General features: G+C 40.5%; 1 protein-coding gene across 1 annotated transcript; it reads right to left on the bottom strand.

Moving 5' to 3' along the window:
* Window positions 1-1,316: 1,316 nt before the first annotated feature.
* Window positions 1,317-25,439, bottom strand: HOOK1 (hook microtubule tethering protein 1). Its single transcript, XM_082287571.1, has 22 exons — window positions 25,373-25,439; window positions 21,072-21,157; window positions 19,438-19,510; window positions 19,083-19,133; window positions 17,953-18,085; window positions 17,260-17,327; window positions 15,985-16,047; window positions 15,206-15,289; window positions 12,454-12,620; window positions 11,720-11,860; window positions 10,430-10,631; window positions 9,504-9,614; window positions 9,121-9,208; window positions 8,976-9,036; window positions 8,411-8,551; window positions 7,723-7,810; window positions 7,356-7,390; window positions 6,723-6,805; window positions 6,263-6,363; window positions 5,825-5,926; window positions 5,075-5,143; window positions 1,317-4,875 (listed from the first exon to the last, which is right to left on the bottom strand). The coding sequence occupies exons 1-22, from the start codon at window positions 25,421-25,423 to the stop codon at window positions 4,717-4,719; spliced, it is 2,157 nt and encodes a 718-aa protein (XP_082143697.1). The 5' UTR covers window positions 25,424-25,439; the 3' UTR covers window positions 1,317-4,716.
* Window positions 25,440-26,086: the final 647 nt, after the last annotated feature.

Raw genomic sequence — 26,086 nt, 5'->3', positions numbered from 1 at the left:
AGCAGAAACAAGAAAGTCATTTGGCTTTCTAGACCTGATACCCTTTCTTTTCCTTTCCTGAGAGAAGCTGAAGGGGAAGGCTGCATGCCTGGAATTGACTGGGAACAGGGGAGGGGAGCAGTGACGAGTTTCTGCTGTGTGCAGCATTACTCTCAAAACACGTCCAGTTCACAGGTGTCATCTGACTGTTTTGTGGTACTTTGCCCCCCAGTGCTCTGCTCAGATTCCCATTTCCTTTCCCAAGCTGCTGCTCTATCCAAAAGCTTCCTCTCTAGGCCTCTGCTAGGTTAGTTAAATTCCAAAAAAAGAACGCATTTCACAAGCTTCTTGAGTATTTTGCCCCCCCCCCCCCCCCCCCCCACCAAAACATCTCCCATATGTGACCGACCTCAGCTCCTCCTTTCCTTTTCACTCAGGGCTTTCATCCTGCACTCCTCTTCCAGGGACACCCCTCCACAAACCTCCAGCTGCAGTGCCTGGCTCCTCAGGAGCTGCCAGAAAGCTGCACACAAACAGGGTCAGGGCTGAACACATCCTGCAGCTTGGTTAAGGCTTCCTGCACAGCTGAGCACCTCTTCCCTTCCCTTCTCCCTCACACACCTGCAGGTTTTGGTGTTCAGTGTCTGAAACTGCTTTTATGTCCAGCCTCAGAAAGCAGGAAAAACAGTTCTTCCATAATGCTTTCACACTCTCTGGGACAGGCCCTTCCATGCTGAGGAATCAACGCAGCTCCTCATCCTCAGATCTTCGCTCTGGAGGGCTGAAGGCTGCCTGCTCTTTCCCAACATCACTTCTGGGTTGGCAGTAGTGCTCAGGGAACAAGAGAGCTGACAATGAGGCTAAGAATGGAGCACATCAATCACCTGCAGAGCAGCCTGGACAGGGCAGGCAGTTTTCTTTTCCAAATAAAAGCAAGCAGAGTGATTTAGAGCTGTACCTGTCCCCTGTGTCCTCGGAGGTGGGGCTGAAGACAGGCAGAGACCCTCACCTACCTCAGCAGCAATAATACTGACAGGGTCACTTCACAGCTCATCTGTAGAGGGGTTTAAACTTTTCACTTCACAAGGCCCCCTGCCCAGCTCTGAGACAACTGTCTGTGGGCCAAGCAGAGGGAAGCAGCTTTGGGCAACAGCAGAGGAGAGCAGCACAACTCATTACGTCCATACCCCCATTATAATACATCTTTATCCTGAAACAGGACATTTTAGATGGTGCAAATGTACCAACATGTAGAACCAGGTAATGCATTGCCCAGAAACAGCATCTCAGGACCATTAAATACATTGCTTGGAATAAAGACACCAAAACACTAATTTTAAAAATCTTTATGTGAATATAAAAGAATTTTTCCCAAAGAAAAAAATAAACCCAAAAGTTTAAAAATTAGTGCAATTTTTCGAGTTCTATGCAACACAGTGTTTACATTTGTTTTAAAGAGAAGATGTAGACACCAATACACTGAAAACCTTAACTCCAGTTTTAGGGGAAGGGGAAAAAGAAACAAGTAAGAAAATTAGTGTAATAGACATTACCAACTCCTAAACAATTGTTTCTATATTCTAATTTCTAAACTATTTATGGCTACCTAAATAGAACATCAGTATTGCTTATATTACTTATTTCCAAGTAAGTGTGTATCATAGAAAATAGAATACCCATATATATATTTTAATGAACAAAAAAATCAGGTGAAAATTTATTTTCAGTGAATGTTTCTTAATCCACTATATAATAAGGTTGTTGCAAAAGAATCTTCTCAAAACTGCTGCCTGACCCATCTTGAGTAAAAGAACCTACTAGTCCATATTTTGTATTATTGCTATAAAACACTTCTCTTCCATAGTAATTAATCTTATATAAAAAATACTTAACAAATGATATGTCAATCAGACCATATTTATTGTTTCTTTGGATCTACATTACCCGTTTTACTGGAAACTGGCTGAATTACTAATAATGCTGTGTAACTTCAGCAGTATTCAGTGGTTTCACCTCATATTTGAGTCTGCTCTGAACGGCGCTGATGGGATGGTGCAAATTCATCCTGCAGGAGAGCCAAGGGGCCTCTTTGTTCCTCCTGCCTCAGCAGTGGTGCATCAAAGGACATGGATTCACAGAGCTCTGCTGCTACGTGTTGGACACAACTCAGCTGTAACACAGCAGTGTTTTTAGCAGCTTTTTGGTTTGACACAAGTGAAGCAAACATTAAAATGATCCTGATCTGATGGTCCTTCCTGCACAGCCAGACGAGCTGAAGTGAATACAACACCATGGCTTATAATCCAGTATTTATTTCTACACATCAGGTGCTTGTTCACAGGATGGAACCCAGGTTTAACCAGCCGTAGACCAGCTGCTTTTAAACAGGTTCTCAGTCCCAAAGAAACCTTTGAGTGATATTCACAGGCTTCACTCTTAACAGTCTGGAAAAGTCTCAAATAAGCAACATTTCATCCAATACCTGAAAACTAGATCCATTTTGGCAACCCCAACATGATTAGTGGGGACAACTGTGCCCTGAAAAAGGCTCGTCCCTGCCTGTAGTTCAGAATTTAAATTCTTCCATCACTAGTCAGAAGACAAACTTCCAATTAAATGATAGGGAGGTTCTTGGTTATTTTTGGTCCCAGGGTCTGCAGTTTTGAGAAGTGTAAGTCAAAGACATTTGCCCCAAGTTTGTCACTATTCAGCACCTGACAGACTACTGACACAGCTCCACTACTGTGAGAAGTACAACAAATCAAGCCTACCAACTACATGAGCATTTGAAGGACATCCATGAAAGTTTCCATGCTGCAAAGAATGAGGGTTAAGAGACCCACTCAACACTATCAGAGACAGTTCCACGTTTCACTAGAACACACCAAGTACCAGATTTTAGGAATGGAAGCATCTTGCTAAGACTTAATCTCCTGCTCCACTGCTCACCCCCACCTCCCACCCACAGCACCGGCGGATTAAATATGCAACTGTACCATAAAAACACCAACTCCACCAGCACCACTGCAGCAGTAACAGACCTCAAACCCCACGAGGTAGTCCAAAGAAGCAGAGAGTCCTGAAGAATGCCACCACAGACAACTCTCCTACAGCCATGTGTCTGCCTCATGCCACACTTGCACGAGACTGGCTTTTAACCAATGCCTTTTGAAGGAGGAGATCTGTTGAATGCCTATTCACACACACAGCACTGTAAAACAACCACCACAACTAAGAAGCGACCCTAAGTATCAAAAATGAATACTTGCCTTTTCTCTGGCATTACATGCAATGGCCAATTAAAAATTTAAGATGTTGGGGAAGCAAGAAATCAATGGACAAGCTACAGTAAGGGGCAGACAAAACAACAGACTATCCAAATGTCACAATTCAAAAGCTAAAAATTCTGTAAAGCTGAACCCTGGTCTCAAATCAAAGGTAGCCTTAATGGTGAGACAGGTGTGTTTTCATTCTCACATGTAGCTGAATTTTATATTAGATGGTGGTTTGGTACAGCACCCTCAAGTACTTAATTTAAGTGTATTCATTTCATTTTAAGGGCTGCTGCAATTTTATTTTATTTAACTATGGGTATAATGATCTTTTCCTAGACCACTTGCAAAGAACAGACATTAACAGGTTTTTTAAAAATACAATTAAAAACAAAAGTAAGACATTTGGGAAATAAAGTCGCAAATTTTGTGAAAGACAGCAACTTCCTGCACACAGATTTCAGGTATTAACCCCCATTTCATCTTCTATCAAACTATTATAGTTTATGCACTTTTCTCCCTGCCAACAATCAATCTCTGCTGCCAGTAATTGCCAAAGCCATCTCTCATTCCTCTGCCTAGCACAGCTAGCTCAGAATAACCCAAGTGAAACTACACTTAAAAAAGAGGAAATGCAATTTCCATGCACAGGGTTGTATAAATAGGTTGAAATAAATGGGGCTCTTTCCCACCTAATCCCCTTTCTGCAAATAAATGCAGTGTACCAATATGCCAGACTTTTAAAATATAGCCCAGACTTTTGAGTTAATATAATAGCTTTTTTCTTACCCAGGAAAAGACAAGCTTTTTGGCTTAAGTGAATTCAAATCTTGAAGACAGGTTTTCCTTAGTGTATATATGCACAAACTTAAGCTTTGCTTTTTTTTTTTTTAAATAAACTGAGCAATTCTGCTTCTCACAAAACAAATCCTGTCTTCTGTTACATAACAACTGGTACTATACCTTTATTTTCTTCTTCTATAAATGCAAGTATTTTCTTGCTTTTAAAATTGTAGTTTCTATTCTATAAAAGTCTTTTTTTTTAAAGATGCTATCAATCTTTTAGATCTATTTTCAGAAGAGCCCAGCAAAAATGCCCAATATTGCCAGTTTCCTGAAGTACACCTTTGCATAACATCTTTCCATTAAAAAAGTCAACTTTCTAGCCCAAACCCATTTAAATAAACTTTTAAATATATAGTGCCAAATTTCATATTTACAATATAATCTGAAGGCAAATATAAATCTTTTAAGTTGTGCTTGTACATGCTGCAGTTATTAAATCTACTTGGAAAACTACGTGCTACCTTCTGGCTGATCACCTTAATCCCTTCCTGACAGGTTCTGAGGTTGGAATTTGCAGCTGCCCACCATTCTAACCTCCTCTTTCATCAAGTAGGTAAAGTGGAAGGTATAAAACATTTAAGGACACTTTAGCATGTGAGTTTTCCTCATGCCCTCGTGTTTAATCAGATGTTGCACCTGGTACTTTAACAGTGAGGTTCCTCCTGGTGTTGGTGACGTGCCGCTGCTGCGCCAGGAAGGAGCGGCCGGGCCCGGCCCCGCAGCTGCCACTGCTGCCAACCAGCCTGGCTTCCATGCCCAGCTTCTGCAGGGTCAGGCTCTGCAAAGGAGTTAAACTACAACTTGAACAACAGCAAAAACAGAAGAAAAAAAATTACCCACCTCGCTCATGCTTACTTAGTATGCACACAGAATTTTTTTCTGCTGTATTTCTTCGACTAACTAAGATTTAACTGGCACATGGATCAAAATATGTTCTTCTGATTTCTGAAATACCAATAAGTGACTTTTTGACCCACCTTGTTATACCATGCAGTTACAATCAGCTTTTCCTCATAGTCACGTAGCTTAGCCATTTTGAATTCATTCTGCAAGGAGACAAAGCTCAGTGAAAACACAAATTTTAGGTGCATAGACTTACTGCAGTCCACTGAGTGAAATAAACACAGGCAGCAGAAATGCTTCAATACACAAAGTAACTACAAAGCCTAGATGTATAAACAAAAATACTTTCATAAAGGACTGAGAGATAAATATCAGCCTGCTTTAAGAAGAGGCTGAACTGCACAAGTTGCAGTTAGAAACACAAACGGAACTTGGAAACGTACTCTGAGGGTTTGTGTGGGGAAATGCACACGAGGTCTGCTGTGTATCAGAAAATCTATGAATAATTTAGTAATTTTTCACCTGAAAAGAATGTACCTCCAGTGACTGACTAATTGCTATTATATAATGTACTTCCCCAGTACACATTACATGAAAGAAATGTGAGGCCACAGCATTTATACAGTCAGACCTATCAGCCTACTGAATCATGTTGAGGAGTTCTGTATTTGCTGAGGCAACTATTCTAACTAGTCCCTGCAATATTGCTGTGAAACTGAATGCATTTCCCCAACTCTTTTGATATTTGGACTACTGTCAACAATCCATTCAGAATTTCAGCCAAGCAGATTTTACTGAATCACTAGGAAACAATACCTTGAATGCCTAATATCAGAAACAAGAGCATATTAGAAGTTATTATTAAATATATGTAAGACTTTTACCTCTAGTGCTTCAATTCTTTTGTCTTTTTCCATTATCTGTTTTCTGAGCAACATAATTTCTGCTGATGCTGGATTTAGCTTGGGGTCTAAGGTTTTTATCACCTGGACAAGGCAAAAGAAGAGCATTACAAGTCAGTTTGATTCTCAACAGCTCTCCATCTCATCTGATGACAGGAGGAATGTCAGAACAGGCTGGGCACTGGTCAGGCTGTTCCACTGTACAACAGGGAGCAAAGGATACAAAGGAATGCTTACTGCACCTCATGCTCAGCCTAAACCCTATTTATTCTCTCAGACTTAATTGACTGCAGCTGAACAATCTGACTAAAAATGCAACATGTAGCTACTAAGTTTAATTGGGAGGTGGGGACACAGACACTCAATTTGTTTAACAATTTATGAGGGAGGAATGCATATGTTCAGAAACGTGCCACTCACATTCCTTGCTTTTTCAAGGTACATTTTATATCTTTCTTCCATTGCTTTCATATCCTCATCTTTTTTTCGTAAAGCTGCTTCCAGCTCTCCGATCTTCTGGGCTGTTTACAGAAATTATCAACAAAGACATACAAAATAGAAACTGGTTTCTCAAGGCTTCTGTGTTCTCTTGATTTCACCAGCCCCCAAACAGAGAACTATGTAGAAGCTAGAAGGTTTAAGTTCTTATTTTTGTTTCAGTTGTCCCACCTGGCCCTGAAATCCCATTTTGCAGAGCACTGTTCAACAAACCTCGTCTCCCCCAGGATCCTCTCCCTTCACACCCCCCAGTTCAGATTTAAAGCTAAGCTGCAGCAGAAAGCCTCATCCAGACAAGCATCCTATAGTCCAGGGAATATGGGAATAATTTCAGAAGAAACTTAACACAGTCTTATGAAAAAAATACCAAAAAACAACTCACGGTTCTGACTGTCATCAGGCTGGAGCTCTGCAAGATCAGCCTCTTTCTTCTGTAACTCATCATGAACCTCGTTCAACTTTTCCCTATGAATGAAAATTTGGGCTACGTATTAAGCTCACAAATAATTCCAGGTTTGACAGCTGAAAGCTTAAACCTCCTGACAGAAGTATTAAAATAACTATTTTAAGCTCTAGCAATTCTTCAGGGTTTGAATAGAAATACTAGTATAGTAAAAGTTGTGACTTCTGAATTGATCCTTCCGTAGTTAAAACCAGGAAAATGAACAATTAAGCCCCTCCAGCATCATCTTAGCAAGAACTACATCTGCTGAAAGGATTGGGAATGTTTCAGAAGAGTGGAATACACTCTGAGTGATGGTTTTAGCAGCCTGCTGTAGAATCAAAACAGTTAAAATGCTAATGGTGGTGAAGAGACAGACAGTGAAGTGGTACTGGTATTACAAGATCATCATGGTCAGAGAAAACAAAACTACAACACCAGTATTTAACTCACTTTATGCATAATTCTCAAATCAATGGCTTAGAAATACAAGACATCTCTACCATGATTTAAGCAGTTCCTGTGCTCTATGTAGTGTAAACCAGCTATTGTGGATGCATGTGCCTTACTTACATGTGTGCTGCCAGTTTCTGCTTCAGGTTGCTGGACTGTGAAAGAAGAGAGTTAAAATTCAGTTACATTTCAGTATCTCATAACCATGCAACATTCAAGGGCTCTTACAAAGCAGCCAAGAATACAGAGCACAACCAAATAAGCCAAAGCAAATAAATCCATTGAATGATAAAACTACACATTTTTTAAAGTAAAGTAGAAGGGTTACAGCTCCATAAAGAATCACATAAAACATGAGTTTTTCAATTGAACTGCAGTTGTGGGGGTTATTTTTCAGATACACTGAAAAGTAAGATGCACATCTAAACAAAGGACTTGCTGCTACACTGGAGGACTTTAAACAAAACTGGCAATATGTTTCACTTACTCCCTCAGTCTTGGATCCCTGCTCCTGTAGAGTCTTTTGCAGATCTTCAATTTGCTGCTGTAATCCCCCAATACGCTCTTCATTGAGCCTTTTAGGAGGAAAAGACAGTTATTGCCCATCTGAATAGTTCACAGGCAGACTTTTCTGTTTCATTAATTTTTCAGAGGGTCTACTGAGCAGGATTTAAGCCACAAATAAACTGATTTCAAATGCTTTTAGTTGGACTTGAACTTCTGCTGAAACAAACATGGAGCTTTCTTGAATACTTTATAATGAAATTCCTGTAATCATTTTAAATTTTGAGAAAACATAACTACCAAAAATTTTCATATTCTAGTAAACTGCTTTAGCATTCATTGATAGAAAATCCATGGTCTAAGAGTCTGAAGTTGTAGAAATAGAGTTCACATCCATTCTTGGTCTACCAAGAATCACTCACAGCGAAGAGGAGTGTCCTGTAAGCAACACTTCCCTCAGGGTATGGTACACACAGATCTACCACATCTCACACCACCACATTTAAATCACCTCCCTTCTTCCTTACTTCATTATCCTTCATTTATGATTACACTGGTGAAAGAAAAGGTTCCTCACAGTGCTACACTACAGATGCATGGCACAGGTCACCCTGAAACTCCAGAGATCACTTTTTGTTGCATTTTAACAATGTTGTAGTTTCACCCATCACCTTTTCTCGGTTTCCAGCTCGTTCACTGTCCGGTGCTTCTGCTCCAGCTGTTCCTGGAGCTCTGCAATCCGTTCGTTTTCTGATCCTTCCTGTTTCAGTAGGAGCATCTTATTTTCATGCTGCAGCCGGATGAACATCTCTCTGAATCAAAAACAACAAAAAGAAGTCACTGTTAATTAAGAAGGTGACTAAGAGGAGAAAGTAATAGCCCTGTTCACTCTCCCAGCCTCAAAGGGAGCCAAGCAAGTTCTGCTTAATGATATAATTGGAGTAACAATGCTATTTGTTATTAAAAGGCAACTTAAAATGTTTGAAAACTTGAAGAGATATGAGCAGAATTTTAAATTGTCACTCCAATCCTGGATTTATATACAGCAATCTGATATGACTTCAGGAAAGAAAACAAAGCAATCACAGTATGGGGAAATAATTATTAACACCCACATGGAGGCAAAGCAAGGAGTGGGATAAAGAATCATGTCAAGGAAAATACTGAACTTTCACACAGGCAGTATCATGCCCCACCCATGAATACCCCAAAACAACCTGAAAACTTTTGTCTCACCTATATTCCACTGGCAGAATTTCAGCAGCAAGATTCTCATGGCTTTTAAAACGAGATTCACCTGAAATCACATGAGGGGTTTAATTTAACACACTTAAAGAAACCTCTAATACAAATAAAAAAGCCTCTAAAGATAAAGCAGTACCTGTTTGACTCAGGTGATCCTGCTGCATCTGTGCATACCGGAGCTCCTCATTTGTCTCTCTTAATGCATCACACTGCACTATCAATCTCTAACAAGACACATTTGAGGTGGAATTAGGTCAGGCTGCACCACTTTTAAAACCAAATAACGTTAATCAGAAGTAATAATGACACATGCACATTTTAAGTTGGTCTTGATGATCTTGGAGATCTTTTCCAACCTTCATGATTCGATGATTCCATATTATGTTTTATATGTATATCCACACGCACAGGGCACTAAACTTCACTACTATGATGGCACTACTGCCAGGAAGGTTCTCCTCAAGCAGAGATTTGAGAGAGATTTATGAGGTGCTCAAACAAACTCTTGAAGGGACTTACCTCTTTTTCTTTCATTAAAGCTTCATATTTTTCTTCAAGTCTCTTCATTTCAAATGCCAGCTTATCAGCTCTTTTGGATTCTTCAGACAGTTTGTTATGAAGCTCCTGGACCTTTTCATAAAAACATTATTTAGCAGAGGAATACTGCAAGATGCTTCTCCCAAAAGCTATATTAAAACAGTCACCCCTGCCCAATTCAGGCAAAATAAAACAGTTGATCACTCAAGCTTAGGGAAGAGGAGATAGGATGGGGGCCTGTGTGTTTTGGGGGGTTTTTGTTGGTTTTTCGGTTTTTCACTTAACTCTCTGAATTACTACAAAAATTAAAATTAAACTTCTCGTTTCCATGAAGAAAGATAAGAATATAAGAATGTAAGCACATAGTGACAAGACAGGGGGAATGGGTTCAAATGGAAAAAGAATGGGTTTAGATTAGGTATTAGGAAAAAATTCTTTACTGTGAGGGTGGTGAGGCCCTGGCACAGATTGCCAAGGGAAGTTGTAGGTGTCCCACCCCTGGAAGTGTTCAAGGTCAGGTTGGATGGGGCTTGGAGCAACCTGGGATAGTGGAAGCTAGAAGGTGACCCTGCCTGTGGCTATAGAATGAGATTATCTGCAAGGTCCCCTTCCAACCCAATGCATTCTATGATTCCATATAAATTATCTCAATTACAGCTGATCAACCTCTCCCAGGCACACAAATCACTTGAGGTCAGAGTAAAGAAGAAAAACATGCAGGCTATGGACTCTCACATCAGTCGAGAGGGCAGCTACAGTCAAGCTTGCAAATTTAACAGACAGGGGGAATGGCAGGGTATGAAGGAGTTTTCACAAATAAGAAATTCCCAAGGGACAATGCAGGGTTGTTAAGGTGTTCCCAGCTACCTGGGGAAAAATGAACCTTTCAAACACAAGTGCTGCACTACCTGTCTTTTGTAGGTTTCCAGCTGGGCTCGTGCTGCGTTGGCTTTCCTGAGCTCATCCTCCAGGCTGACTGTGTTGTGCATGTACATCATGTTGGTCTCCTGCAGGGACTTGACCTGCCTGCGGAAATCGTTCAGATCCTGCAGCTTCTTCCGATACACTTCCACCGTTGACTCCAGCTTGCTTGCCTTGTCTGCAGTGGCCCTTAAGGTATAAACAGCAATTAGAAGGAAGGATTACACAACTCCAACTCTGCTGACACAGGCTGCTTTCAAAGAGAGATGTGACAGCTTAGCAGCAGTTACATCTCACTGCTTTATTTTTAAATGTATCATCAACACAGACTTGCTTAATAAAACTGAAATCAGCCAACCTTCAAGTGAGAATGACAGTCACATGCCAGCAAGGGTTAGTGGGTCAAATATCCCTAAGGAATTCTGTGGCACCACAACATCCTGTGCTAGACAGTCATCTCAAAGTACTGGTACCTGGTATGTTCTCACTGGGGGATTATACAGAATTAGAACACAACTGCTCTATGAAAATGATCACTGGCAGATACTACCAAGAACTGTCAGGTAATCATTAACAAAAATCTACATGGTAAGAAAATACTGGGACCATAAATTTAAAATTAATATTTGTGTTTATTATCTGCATTCGTATCTCACCAGGAGCTGGTACGAGAAAACAATGGAAAAGCTCTATAGCTAGGATTTGTTTCACATGTTATTTAAGAACCACTAAGTTAAACACCTGAAACCACTTTTCTTCTTTTATTCATATTATTTTATGAAGATTCACATATATTGTGAATATAGTTTCACAATACAACTTGTGTTGTATTTTGGATATTTCTTGGGTGGTCTGGTACTGAATACAGTTTACACAAGCTGGAATGTTACATTAAATTCTCCTGAAGGTTACTGTGTGTTTCATTTTCATCTTCAGTTAGGATCTCACTAACCTAAATCTGGCCTAGAACACGGACACAAAGTTAGATTAAAATTCTAGCTGTATATATTCTTTTCTACATGAGAACTTCCACTTTCTGTCCCACATGAAGAAGCCTAAGTTCTGTAGTCATTGCTTCACAGAAAAATTCAATGTGTTATTCTTGTCAAACAATGGAGCATTTCCCTGAAAGTCTGCACTTCACCTCTACTTTGCCAAAGATCTGATGCAGGTAAGACCTGCAAAAGTAACACCTCAAAAAAAATCTTGTTAAAGACAAATCCTTGGATTTAGCCATTAAATCCTAATGTGTGTGTGGAGCTCTCCCTGCTACATACCTAAGAATGTCATTTTCATCCTTCAAGGCTCTTGATTCTTCTGCCAGAGAGGTCAGTTCATTGTTTCTATGCTGCAGCTCAATCAATTGTTTTTCTAGATCTTCACAGTGGACACGATAATCATCTTTTGCAGCTTCAAGCCTACCAGATCAAAACCGGGACCTTTGTTAGGAACTCATCATTATTGCACAGTTTCATTTAGTACCAGAATTACTAAAGTTAGATAACAGGGAAACTACTGATTTAAGTAGCTGGAAAAATGTTCCTGCAAACATGGAACATTTTGTTGCCTACCTGTTAAATCACAATGGATTGTACACTGCCAATTTACCACATCAGTATCAACAAATCACATGAGAAGTGATTTTGTCCCAATGTGGATCACAGAGAGACCAATATGTGAAAGGAATCAGTTCAGTAGAGGGACGTGGTGGTGTTGGAGGGGTTAGGGTTTGTTTTGTTTACACACCAATCGTTTCAGCCCTCATTTTTCTGCCTTCCATCACCTTTTTGGTACTATTAAAAGGCTGTGCCAATTACAAACTAATACTTTTTACAACAAGTAACAGATTCTTTTTCTATTTAAATAGAAGTACTGTCTTTAAAATATGTGTACACAGCACTAGAAAGCTTTTAACGCAAAAGAAATTTAGATGGAAAATCCCCAAAGAGTACCAGAAATTTTCAGAGTACATTAGACAAGTAAGAGGTTTTTGGGGGAAATAATTTCATACCTGAAGTTTTCTTCTTGCAATTGTTCCAGCTGCAACTGTGCACTAAAATACTTTTTTGCAACCACAGTATTTGGATCATCAAGAGAGTCATCTAATTGCTCTAGTCTGTCATTCATAATCTCATTTTCTGACATCAAGCTGTTTTTTTCATCCTGGAGGGCAGCCACCTAGCACAAATGAAACAGCATGAACACTGTAAGACCTGTCCAAAGAACCGAGGCAAGACAGCAATACATCACCAAATTAGTTTATGAAAAAGGCTGAGCGTTTAGAAGTTTTAGAACGTAGTTTACAGAGCACACTTGAGCATACAGATGCTTTAGTGTATGACAGTCATGAAGCACTAAAGGAAAAGTCCCTCTAAATAAAAAGACAAATTTCTGTAACTGAAACCACGGTAAAAAGGCAGACAAAGTGATATGGAGAGAAACTGGTACTTCCATCAAAAACACCACGGACGCCGTACAAAAAACTCTGAGTATTGGTGCAAGAAGTGTCCATCTTGCCTGTACTTGACAGCCAGAAGCAGCATGGCATGGCCAGCACGCCCAGGCTGCCGTGCTCAGCAGGGAACGGCTGCGAGAAGCGGGGTTGGCCGAAGCGCACACGCACGGACAGCCTGGCCAGCTGCAGGGGAGCATGCAACCCTGGCAGCGCCGCACGCGGCTAGCCGGCGTCACAGCTAAGCACGGGGGCTACAACACTTCACTGACAGGAGCCAGCTTCACAGCCAGGAGGATTAAGAGGATAGAACCTTTCTAGTGAAAGCTGTGGTGTTAATTTTAACGTCCTGTCAAACATAAGAGCACGTAGCGTGTGTTAGTCACTGGCATTTAAACAGGGACAATATGCTTTTTGGGTTATGTTTTCCTGAATCATAAAGTAAACCTACCTTTCTTATACTCTTGGAAAATATCAAGGAAGACTGAGACCTTACAAGTGAATTTATTAAGAATTAGTTTAAATGAGAAGCGTCAAGTCAATATTACGGCTTCAAATAAATAAAATTACAAAAACCATCATGATGACATTATTAAACAGATATAATCTATGTATGCAATATTAAGAAACAATTTGTTTGTGATCACAATTTAAAAATCTATCAGTCAAACAGACGTAAAAGTCAAACAGCAATTAATCTGCCTCTTCATTAGGTGCTGGCTTTCTAGGTTCACTCCTTTTTATGTACCAAATGTCATTTACTATTTATTTCCATGCACACAAACACCTGTGAGTAGAGAGCATATCCGAGCCCTGCTCAGCAGAATGCCTCCCGTTCAAGGTCAGCCACTCCTTAAGCATGCACAACATTCAGACTTCTAGAAAAATGCTAAAACATCACCCATCTTAGACTTAAAAAAAACCTAAAAATCAAACTATGACACAACTCAGAGTAAGTCTTATATCTTTTCTCAGTTCCTTTCTGGTAGCCTTCTCCTCTTTGTTATTATTTTAACATAGCAGAAGTGGCATCAAAGTCAATACAAATTAGGAAGAGAGTTTTTAAAGACACATCACAGTACTACAGAGCTGTGGTGTCATTAACTCATCTGTTTACATTCAGCAGTACCTGTCCCTTGAACACCTTTCACCTGTCCCATGCCACGTTACCAGCAACGGGCTTCGCATCATCTATGATTAATTAACAGAATTCTGGAAGAAAAGCTGTGGAAAACAGGAGAACACCTGGGATCTCTCCTGCAGATTCTTCTCACAAGCATTTTTAGATCTCTGCTTTCACTCGAAAGCCTTACTACTGCCTCAAGAAAGAAAGGAAATTAAATATCAATTCAATTATAGCAATAGCTTCCTGGGCATAGCAAGTAGCTCTGAGCTGCTTTAGACACAAGTATTCTACTCTTTCAGTTGTCATTGTCTGTAAGAAATGTAAAACTGGCCTCTGCTTTTGTGGGTGTTCATTTCCAGAGGCCCACACAGCCAGTACAGCCCTCTGGCTCCTACAAGAAGATGCCACCCGAATGTTCTCTTTGTGCAGAGCCAAACCTGACAGGAATTGCCTTCCCAGATAAAACTCTTCCTATTCTCAGATTATAGTGCCATAAGAGAGGGGCTGAAAAGTGATTCTTTTTCTTTAAAAAGTTGATTGAAATGCAAATTTCTCGTTATTGTCATGAAGTCCTCCTTTCTCACAAGAGTGACTTGATTAACTGCTACATCCATTAAAAATAAAAATAGGCCTATTAGTACTGTTGTTTGAAAATGCCAGCAAGGATATATTAGCTTTCATTATTTTTATCCTGAAATATCCTCCATGTTGCAATTGTGTATGAGAAAAAGTTAGCAAGTTTTAGATAAATTACAAATTTTTGTCATTCATCAACTCCTATTGAAACAGCATCATTTTCCTATGATTAAATCTAATTACTGTTTATTACACGAACTGGATTTTTTGGACACAGTACAAAAGACTAGAGGACTGAAAATGAGAAAGGCGATTTTTAAAACCATGATAACACTGTTTTAACACTACCTGCTACTAAGGGTAAACACTAAGCTAAGACAAAGAACCTTTGAGATAAGCTGGCACAGGACCTTAGCTTACACTTCCATCAGAAAACTCTTTCCAGTAATTGCATTTTGGAGCACAGAATGATTGCTTTTCCCCCACAAGCAGCTAAGAATTCTCCCAAAAATTTAAACAATGCAAAATTCACTTTACCCTTCAGAATTTCTGCATCTTAACAGCAGCACCACTACATATTAAAGAAATAAGCAACTGGCTGTTTCTTACCTGCAAATCCAGCTCTTGACATCTTTGTGCCAACTCTTCTTTTTCTGCTAGTGCTTCCTGAAGGTCTTCCAAGGCTTTTTTAAGCTTTCAAAAAATAAGGCAGTCAATTACTGTGGCCCACAACCAAAATACTCAGTTACAGCTTCTAAAGTGCCACAACTGCATACACCAATTATTTAAGTAGGCTGTTAGGTGCACACACTGACACACAAACCTATATATACTCTGCTAGATCAGGATCCCTGCTCATTTCACTTGCCTTCTAAATGACTATCACATGTAGAAAGTAAATTATTGAAACACAACAACCTAGGCTAAAGGCACAACAAAACAAAATACAGGAATGTTCATGCTGTCACCATTTCCAAATCCCTGTTAAATCAAATGCCTGCCCTTCATCTCAGAATAGAAATACTGATGTTTCTTTATGGGCAGCTACTTTTAAAGACAAATTCATTTTATGTGCAACACCTTGTAGGGTTCAAATTATAGGGAATTTTCACAACCCCTTAAAAATAACCTGAAGTACTCAGCCTGACAAGGTTGAGCCTTGATGCACCCCTACCCCTTCCTGAAATGTAGGCTTGCACTGACCAGTTTTACCCCATGCAGGAAAATGACACAGCAGTCACTGTGGGGTTTTATAGAAGCTATAGAATAGCACTTAAGTTTTCAGTTAATTAGCACTGAAAACCAGCATTACTTCATTTAAGGGATGGCAAGATACCAACTTATTGTTCAGGCTTGATCTACAACAGCAACACAGATCAGGCAGTTACCTGCTGCTCCACTTCACTTGATGCATCACACGGGGAAGGACCCGTTACTTCCTTGCTCATGAGCTACAGAAAGAGGCCACAGCAAAAGAGGTTAAATTAGAGGTTATAGATCTGTAAATTCACTGTCTACTGAGTTACCAACTGCATTTTCCATTGTGTTACTGCATCCCTTCAATATACCAAAACAGATTAATAACACTCCTCCTCACCTCATGACTAGTAAAAGATTTAAACAGATCTACAATAAGATGATTTTTTACCTCCCTCCTCTCTTAATTAATCAAGTGGTCAGTAACATTGTAGTGGATGAATGTGTGATGTGTTGAAGGTATTGCCACTCCCTAGTCAGTCAAACTGGAATGAACCAGAAGACAGTATTTCAATTAACTTATCACACTTCTTTGTGTCCCATTAATTGCCACTAAACAAACAGTGACAACATTACTTCTGCAATACAAAGATGTACAGTGTGTATTTACCAACAATTAAAGGGCTTTACTCCTCACTCAGGAATTATTGAATTATTTCTAGACCTTATTCAAGAAAGTTTACTTAGTCAGAAGACAACAAACACAAGGTTTATGGATTTATTTCTACCAACAGGACACTTACAGGGTAACTTTTACTCACTTTAAAGACTATACAGTCAATTTAAATCTAAGTTATAAAGCCTATTACCAACTCCACTGTTACCTTGATGAGGGTGCAATTACACACCTTTTCTTCAAGTCAGTATTTAGTTTTTGCCTCTCTCCACACTGCTTCACAGTCCTGAAGCTCTCAAAAGCCAGTGACTGCAGAGCTAAGCTGTGAGCTGGATCACTAAGATGATCCAACCAAGAACAAATTAAGACAGGAGGAGGAGCACACCATGACAAAAATAGAAGAGATGCAGCTGCAAGCTTGTTAGTCAGAGGCTGGAATGGTCTGTCAGAACAATGCAGCCTCACAAACACCATCAGCTTAACTCTGCAACCAAGACTGGGACAGAAATTTCAGAATCTGACTCCAGTATAATCAGTGGTTGGCAACTGTACACATTTCTGGAGTGGAAAAAAAAATCTTAAGCATCTGCTGGATGTTTGGGCACCACAAATGTAAAATCAAAACCCTTCGGCTGGGGTTTAGGGTCTTCTGTCCTGAACCTCCCAAATAATTTAGGAAAGTACTTATACTCTTCCCTGACCTTTGCTTGCATGAAAGAATTCACAAAGGTCAACAAAAAGTTATTTGGACTTCTCAGCTGATGGCATCAGGCTATGAACTGTTACCCACCTCCTGAATGGCTGTCATGACAACGTGCTGAACAGACTCTTCAAGGGTCATGATATTCTGTATGTGTTCTGTGAAAAAGGATTTGTAGTGACTCATGACAATGTTCATCTCAATGGTTTGAATAACATGCTGGAAAGATCCAGAAGAAACTATTATCCATAAAGCTCCCTCAAAACAGGCAGTGGTCTTTTTACACAGAGGACTACCATTAACATCCAGAAATATGGTAGAAAAGCACAAAAGATTATAAACTCTTAACCAGACAAATTTATATTCTGCCTAAGGAGAGATGCAATCAGAGCACAGAGGACTAGTTCTGGTAAGTGGAGCAAAAACAACCAATTCAATCTTGAGCCTCTGCAGGCACAGAAGAGGCAGTTTCTAATCTAAGGGTTTAATTTAATTTTGCTAGATTTGCATTTGAATAGGAAGTTCTAGGACTTGGTACATATTTTAACAATATGAATAAACCATACACACTTCAGGCTTTATTTTTAAACTTATTCTGAACAAAGTTTTGAGTTTTATTCACTTTCCATATAATTTCTGCTTTTAAGTGAACTCCAGTTTCAGAACAGGCATTCAGCATATTAACAATGCTGATGGATAAGAAAGAGAAGTTTCTACACTTTTCCACCTTACTACCACCTGAGGCAGTCTGCTGTTTGTTGAGCAGGTTAAAGTAGTGCCTACCTTGTTTCCTCTCACAGTTCACAGCACAACCTAAAATAAGCTGCAGGAGCCTGCCCAGTTCCGTGGAATCTGAGTTCTCAGATATCTGGGTCAAGTCTGGAATAAGCTCTTCTGCAATCTGCTGACCCAGGAACTGAAAAAAATTTTTAAAAAAATTTAAGAGAAAAAGTAGACTCCCACTTTTGTTCAACATGAAAATCTGCTATCACGTAGGAAATCTGGACTCAGTGAGCCAGCCAGAGAAAATGTCCTAGGAGTAAGTTTGTTACCAGGTTTAGTTAACTGAGCACTTCTACAAGAAAAAGTGACAATAGTAAAAGTTATTGGAACAATTCTCAAATATTAGAGAACACATTTATTTTACCAACATAATAAAAGGAGGAATTAATAATACTTCCAGATGGAGTTGCTTTCAAATCCTTCAAAAAGCTCCTCACAGGCTTAAGCAAGTTCTGCTTCTGGGCTTGCCAGAGATCCTCAGACCTGGCAGCACATCAGGGCCTGGCACTTGGTGTCACAGCTCAGCCCAGGTGAGACCAGGAAGCCAAAACAAGATCTGGCTAGTTTTTCTAGACCACACCCATTACAGAACTGTAATCAAGTCAACACATACAAAATTCAGCAATTTTTTTTTTTTTTTTAACTCAAAATACAGCAGCTTTTATGGCTGCTGTACTCATCCCTGGATGAGACAGAACAAACTGATCCTTACTGTGTCCAGGAGGATTCCTACCTTGGCTCCCAGCTCCCAAGTGAAGACCTTAAAACCTAGACTGGGGCTGCTGAGTTTGTTCTGTTGTGTACAAAAGGATTAAACCTTCTATAGACAAGAGCAAACATGAATGCACACACAAAAGTCAACAGGATTCTGCAGCTCAGTCCTTCAACATTCACCTGGGCAGAGATGTGGTTCCCAGATCATACTCGAAGAGCCTTATCTAAAACACACCTGCTCAAACTAATTTTATATTCACTCAGACCTCCCACTTAACAGACAATTATCATACACTTTCTGCCTAAAAGGTCCTCAAAACAAATTACAGCTTTTTTTCTACTTGGCAAAGTCAAGGGGAGCAATAATCATCGTGTTTAATGATGAGAACAACAACAATAAATTTGTTTTTCCATACCTCATGATAGTAGTCCATAATTCCTTGCAGTATCTTCTTCAAATTACTGGACTAGTTATTGTACATGAAAGACAAGGTTACAATTTTATTAAAAATTTTACTTTTTATTATATCAAATAGCAATTTCTAATAAAATGGTTACAAGGCTGCTCTATGAGAGGACATAGGAAGAGAATAATCACAACAGAAAATCCCCATGCAATAATGCTGGAAGGCATCTATCAACAGACAGCCCAAGCTCATTTAAAATAGCCTTGAAAAGCTTGAGCTTCATTCTGTAGATTTTGGACTGCCAGACCTCAGGACAACCACAACACCCAACCCCACAGAGTTCACTATCTTCAGTTTTAAATACCTTTATTCTCCAGTTGTCACCAACATCTTCTTTAATGCGATTGAGCCAAGACGCATCAAACCAGGCAACATCTCTGAAATAAAATTAAATGATTAATCAATAAGCACAGATTTAAATAAATTAAGACAGCAAATTCCTGGCATTAAATCATCTGATGCTGAACTACAGTGTCTAATGAGGCATGAACTCCTGGAGATTGCAAGGTAAACTTATGTGACAGGAAATTTCTACCCTGCTGGCTGCATTAAGGCACATTCCAGGGCTGGGAGAATTTCTGTGTGTGCCTGAGCCAGCTATGGCTGCAACACAAGGATGTGAAAACCTTTGTCATGCTGAATTTTTATACCTGCTAAAGTAACCATAATGAGGTAAAGAAACATCTTTTTTGACTAGTGCTGACATTATGTTTGGTACCTATTCCTGTAGGCTGGACTAACTAACATTCATTACAATTTGTCAAAGGCACTTATTAAGAAAACACTTCAAACTACTGGCATTTTGTATATTTTGTATGTCTCTGGCTCCCCTGGGCAGAAGGGGATTCACTTTGCCAGCATAAAGAAGGATGAATTGCTGAGGGAGGTGTTTTATACACACTGAGCTGCCAAGCAGTACAATCACAGCATAGTTAACAATATTTAACTTTGACAGTGCACTGTTTATTCACTGCTCTCAAAGCCCCTAATAAAGGACAATCATTATCCCCACTTGCACATGAACCAACTTGGTCTTAAAAAGTTTGCCCAAAGCATGTGGCAGCCTAATACCCAAATACATGGGAAGCAACCCTCAGCAAGCCCTAAATCAATTTTTGCCATGTCCAGGAAAAGGGTCAGCTCTGTCTTTAAAAGGTACATTTAAAATCTTTACAAACAGACAGGAGGGCTTCTGAGTTCATTTTTTTCGGGAGGTGGGTTGTGATGGTGTTTAAGTCATTTCTTAATAACTACAAAATGACACTTTGAACCTGAGGTGGTAATGCAGACTCCAATTATCTGGGCCAACAATAGCAATAAAATTGCAATGATAACTTGTAGCATGATACTCTTTCAAAAAAAGACTTGCATTAAAACCCTCTATGCAAATTTCAAAACTAGTGTATCACTCAGAGTACCAATCTTCAACACACCAATAGAAAAGCTAACCAAAAGTAAAATAATTCCTAACTATTAATTGCCATTGAAGTTTTCCAAGTCTTTTTTTGCACATGAATAATAGGTTGTCATTTAAAACCCAGAACTTAAATCTAAATTAATCGAGCAACTCCAGGAAGAAAAGAACACAAAGTCATGCCTTTGGAACCTTTAGTTTGTCATTCCAAAGAGGAACATATTGCCTGAAGCATGGAAATAGCACTGATGGGAAAAGTGAAAAAGATAATGTCATCCTTGCCCAATTATCCCCAAATATGAATTTAATACTGCACTATTTGTATATCTTCTCATCATCTTTTCCATCATGTTATTACTCAACTATTATATCATCCCCAAAACAGCAATACAAAGGCATAACCTGTCTTCTGTTATAAACTGTTCACTCTGAATTTCTGCCTACTTTAAAAGCAACTACGTCTGTCAAACACAAAAAACTGAGGAAATTAAATCCCTCTTCTTCCAGCTGAAGAATCAACTTACATTTGGTGAAGCACCTGAGCCATGGCAACCCCACTAGTCAAGTCCTGGACATCTCTGCAGGGTGCAGCTGTATTGAACGTCTGCAGCTAAACCAGGGAAAAAAAACCACTGGGTTTAGTTCAGTAGACAATAAATTAGCTGCCATCTTCCATCTCCCCTTTAAGCCACAAGCATTTAGCAAGATGTCTTTCTACTTGAAATCCTTTTTGAACCATGCAAACTTTAAGGCAACCCAATTATCTCAACGTTTGTGACTGTTATGACTTGTAGCTTAAAAAGTTGGTACGAACACCCATGTTCTGTTTTTCCATGCTAGGCCTTCTATTGTAAATCAGATTATGGAAAGATAACTTGGGAGACTAAAGTCATATTTACCCAGCCCTCGAATTACGTTGCAGTGCTTAGTTCTGGATGTAACTACCTAAACAAAAAATAGCATCAGAATAAGGTACGAATGTTGACAGGGAAAAAAAAAATTCCAGTCTGTTACTACAAGAATTTAGTGATAGAAATAGGATCGGATTACCCCAATGTTAAAATGTGTCTCTGTTTTAGATATTGTGGGACTTTTTGCAAACTATCCCCAAGCTTACAGCTAACATTTTAACAGAACTACCTGTATATTTAGAATTGCAATATTTTATTCCTCCAAAGACAATCAGCTCAGAACTAATTCTTCTAGATGAGAGAGCCATTTCCATACACATGGCAGTTCATCACAGTTACTCAGGAAAATAAGAGCCTTCTTTACCACAATAAACAAAACAGAAAGTTCATTATTAGTACTGTTAGAAGACAGAACAGAAGGGGAGCAAGTATAGATACTTATAAACCCTGTCCACTGCAGAAATTGACTTCTTAAACTTACTGCATTTACAATGTCCTAAAAAACCTGTGCATCCTCAAGAGGGCTTTCCCACACATCCTGTGCAACACAAGCTTCTTCAGAACTCCTTCCTGGTGAATGACCTTGTGTTTGGGAAATGGAGCTACTTGGACCAGAGTGATGGAAAAGCAGTTTCCAGCTGTGAGAATCTATGGCATTTTTTGCCCACTCTGTTTTTATAAAGAGTGGCCATAATTCTGAATGCTTGTTTGCTTCCTTCAAAAAGAGTCAAATCCAGCCAAGAGAAGAACTGCAGAATTGCAGAGCAAGCGATTTTATTCATTTGTTTTTTTAATTTAAAAAGTGGCTTTAAATCCTGTCTTACAGGAGGAGAGAAGTCAGTAATCCCCCCTAGGTTACATAAAAGATTAAGTGGAACACCACAGCCCAAAGCTGCTGTGCCTGAGAGCACTGGCTTCTACTACTCCAGCAGCCTCAGCACAAACACGGGCATGCAAGTTTACATTCCAGGCTGAGCTTCCCAAAATCCAGAGTTTTATGGCACAATATTGTGACGCTGCCATTTGGATATACCCCTCCTAAAGCAAGGAAATTGCTAAGCAGAGGCACTACCCTTTCACCTGAACCTGTTACAGCAGATAAACAAAGACTTAAAAAACCCTGACGTGCAATAATGCTTTATGCACCATCTCCCAGAATAGAAACAGCTAATTAAAATTAAGTAAAAAGCAGGACTGACAGTCTTGGTTTCTCTATGTATCTAAAAGTCATATAATGACCTAGAAATAATGAGGGAGTAGAAGTATTAATTATGGGTTCTCCAAACCTTATGCCAGCCCAATCATTTCATCAAAATGGATTTTTACTGTTCTTGAAAAAACAATGAAAGTGGCAGGCGTGGGGAGGAGGCTGGAAAAAGAAGCCACAGACTTCAGGACTGTAGCAGTGCTCTTTTCTCTCTTCTCCCTCATTTTCTTAGTTTTACTAACTATAGCTCCAAGGATATGCTGCTGCTCACACTGAAAACCATTTAGTGAATTCAACCCCAAATGCACCCTGCCACTTGCTGCTACAGCAGAAGTTCTTCTCTCGGACACAGAGATGCTCACACACACAGCTGAAAAGCTCATTCTGTAGCTCCACCACCAAACATTTGCAGATGAAACACGAGTGTTGAGTGCCCAGCAGAAATCAGCCCATCCACCTGGGGAAGGTGTGCCTTCAATTTCACCTCAGGGTGAGGGGTTGAGTTTCTCCATTTCACACCTGGATTATACACACGAGGGACAGAGGTTTTACAGAGTAATCAAAGAGTTTTTAAAATAAAAATACACACTCCCATGCTGAAACCAAGAATATTAGTAGAGTAAGTCAGCCACTGGACAGAATGAACATAACCAGTGGTGTCAGTGCCAAGCAGTGGTGCATTTATAGTGGAAAAAGTTTCCAATTTAAAGATGTCGCTAAACATCCAGTCCCTGCTTTGGAGGCTAAGGCAGTACAGCACTGAAAAACATCCAATTAACTTTTCCTCTACACAGAGTGGAAAAATAACTAACTTAGAAAATTGTTTCTGCTACAGACTTGTGAGTTCCATCTTAGCAGGTATTACCTAAGTCTATTTTTCATGGCTACTCATAAACATTATTCCTATAATTCAATTTAACTGCTTTATGTTTTTCCTGCAAAATCCTCAGGACTTTAAATTCAATGACAGCTGGGCTACAGAACCAATAGGTAACATTTTTATTTGAATTTTCTCTTTCTCCTCTGGACACAGCATGTTCTCTAATATAGCACTTGGTAAAATAAAAATAGAAAAGTGCCAGATCTGGCAGCAGAACACAGAGAATCATAAGCATCTGCTTGCTCTATTAATGAGCAAACAAACTGAGAAACCATTAGAAGCAGAGAGTTACAGAACCCTTTTCTCTCAAAACACGGAGCACTTCATCCCCCTCTCCCCACATCACTTTCTTCCCTATTATTCACACTGAAATTCAAATTGGGAAAGGATGTTTCAAACACATCCTAGTGTTAACAGTCAGTTTCTAAGTTGTAAACTAGGCCTGAGAAATAGGGTGCTAAATCTAAAAACATGCATCTGCTGAGTGTTGTATAGAAAACCTGAATGTTCCTTTACACTGACACAATTGCTCAGTTTAAGGCCACTTAAAGTACCATTTAAATTCATGATGTAATTACAGCTAGGCACTGTGAGGATACCATAAATGAGAATTAGGCTAAGAAAATTTTAAGCAGGAATTGTAAAAAATAATAGAGTTCAGCAATGCTGACAAGATTTGTAAAGGAGTTCAGGAATACAGTGATTTGTTTTGCCATTGAATCACAACGGAGTTGTTCTTACTTGACTACTGAGGGGAAAATACAAAATTAAAGAGCCCCAAGAAATAAAAAGATTAAATAACAAAATATATCTAAGCAGACAGGAGTAAATATAAGACAATCAAAATTCTAGAGACAAACAAAACATTGGGAGAATACAATGCCACTAAAAGGAAAATGGAGGGAGGAAAAGAAAGGAAGGAATTGTTTATCAGTGATTTATTGCAGACTTTAACTCATCAACACTGTTGTACTGCCATGCAGAAATTAAGAACACCTACTCTGGCTGCTGTTCCTGCTACTTTTACCAGTTTCATTCCTGGATTTCTACAGTGCTTCTAAAACACTCCCTTCTCTCCATGATTTACACTTCACAGAGCAAAACACCTGCTATTTCTAGAGAAACCTTTCACACAGGCAATTGTGACCTTCCCTGCCAAGATTTCATGCAGGAGTTTTATTCAGTAGAGTTCCCTGTGACCAAAATTACTGCACCTGCAAGACCAGAATTACACACAAGGTCACAGAAGAAGCTTGGAGAGAAACATAAAGAAGAAGCAAGAGTGATTGATGAATTTAACGAACATGTTCACACTCGATGACCTTAGAAGTCTTTTTCAACCTAAATAACTCCACAGTTCCAAACAGGTGCTTCTGGCACAGGTAACATCACACGCCCAGGTGTGGCGTGCCTGACTAATAAACGCTTTAACCAGCCAGTATGAAATACTCTGAGGTTTCTGCGCCTGTCAATTCAAATTAATTGCATTTATTTATTCATATTGTTAATTGCCGAGCAGTTTCCACACTGAAGCCACCACTGGAGAGCCGCACTTGGGCCCAGGGGATATTCCAACCACCACATCCACACCTCGAGGGTGCCGCGGGCACCTTCTGCTGGCTGTGAGCAGCGTGTCCCAGGCAGCCCCGACTGCCGCGGCCGTGCCCGACCCACCCGCAGCTCCTGCTCCTGCTCCCGCGGGCGGGGACGGAGGGAGGGGTGGACGGAGAGATGGAGGGAAGGATGGAGAGAAGAGCCCCCCGCCGTTGGCGCCTCGTCGCTGTCCTCGAGGGGCCCCAGAGGCGGCAGAACCCCCGCGCCACTCACCCAGAGGATGAGGCTGTCGCAGAGCAGCGGGTCCGCCGACTTCGCCTCCATGGCGGCGGCGACAGCATCCGCGTCCCCCGCCCTCAGGCCACCCCCGCTCCGGCGGCTCCGGCCGCGGCTCCGCTCCGCCCGCGCGTCCCCGCGGGGGCGGGGCCGCCGCCAGCGCCGACCACTCAGCGCCCGCCCCTGCGCTCAGAGACCAGGAGTGACAGCGAGCTTGACCAATCACAGACGAGGAGGGGTGCGCTCGCGCCAATCACAGTGAGACCCGTTGGAGGCGGCGGTTGCCCTCGCGGCCGCCCCGCTTCCGTGAGGGGGCGAGTCAGGATCGTGTCAGCTGGCCCGGGATGTGTCACCCGGCCCGGGGTGACGCGTGGGCGAAGCGCGATCGTGTCACCCACCCGGAGTGAGCTCCTGGGCCGAGAGCGGCCCCCGCATCTTCCCCGCACCGGCCGGGAGGCTCCGCTCCGTCCCAACATGGCGGGTGCTGCCTCCTCATAGCCCGTCCCGGCTGTCAGTGCTGCCGCGGGCCGGGGAGGTCACGGGTGAAGAGCTGCTGGATTGGTACAGAATTGCCTGTGCTTAAGGTGTAGGTAGGTTAGTGTACCTATACCCGCCACAAACATTACTCTCAGAGCAAGATACAGAATTGCTTAAAAAATAGTTAAATTTTTAAAAAATTGTTAAATGAGGCGAAAATGCCAATTCAATTAT

Source organism: Coloeus monedula (assembly GCF_965178545.1).
Source record: "Coloeus monedula genome assembly, chromosome: 9".
In the NCBI taxonomy this organism is placed as follows: domain Eukaryota; kingdom Metazoa; phylum Chordata; class Aves; order Passeriformes; family Corvidae; genus Coloeus; species Coloeus monedula.
Note: the sequence above shows the minus strand (reverse complement) of the source record. Positions and strands in the feature narration are given on the sequence as shown.

Coding starts and splice junctions, on each gene's coding strand:
- HOOK1 (XM_082287571.1), bottom strand. CDS start 25,423: ATGGAGGCGAAGTCGGCGGACCCGCTGCTCTGCGACAGCCTCATCCTC. Junction 12,621..15,205: donor GTCAAGAGCTGGATTTGCAG/GTAAGAAACAGC, acceptor CATTTGTGCTAG/GTGGCTGCCCTCCAGGATGA. Junction 9,209..9,503: donor CTTTAATGAAAGAAAAAGAG/GTAAGTCCCTTC, acceptor GTGTCTTGTTAG/AGATTGATAGTGCAGTGTGA.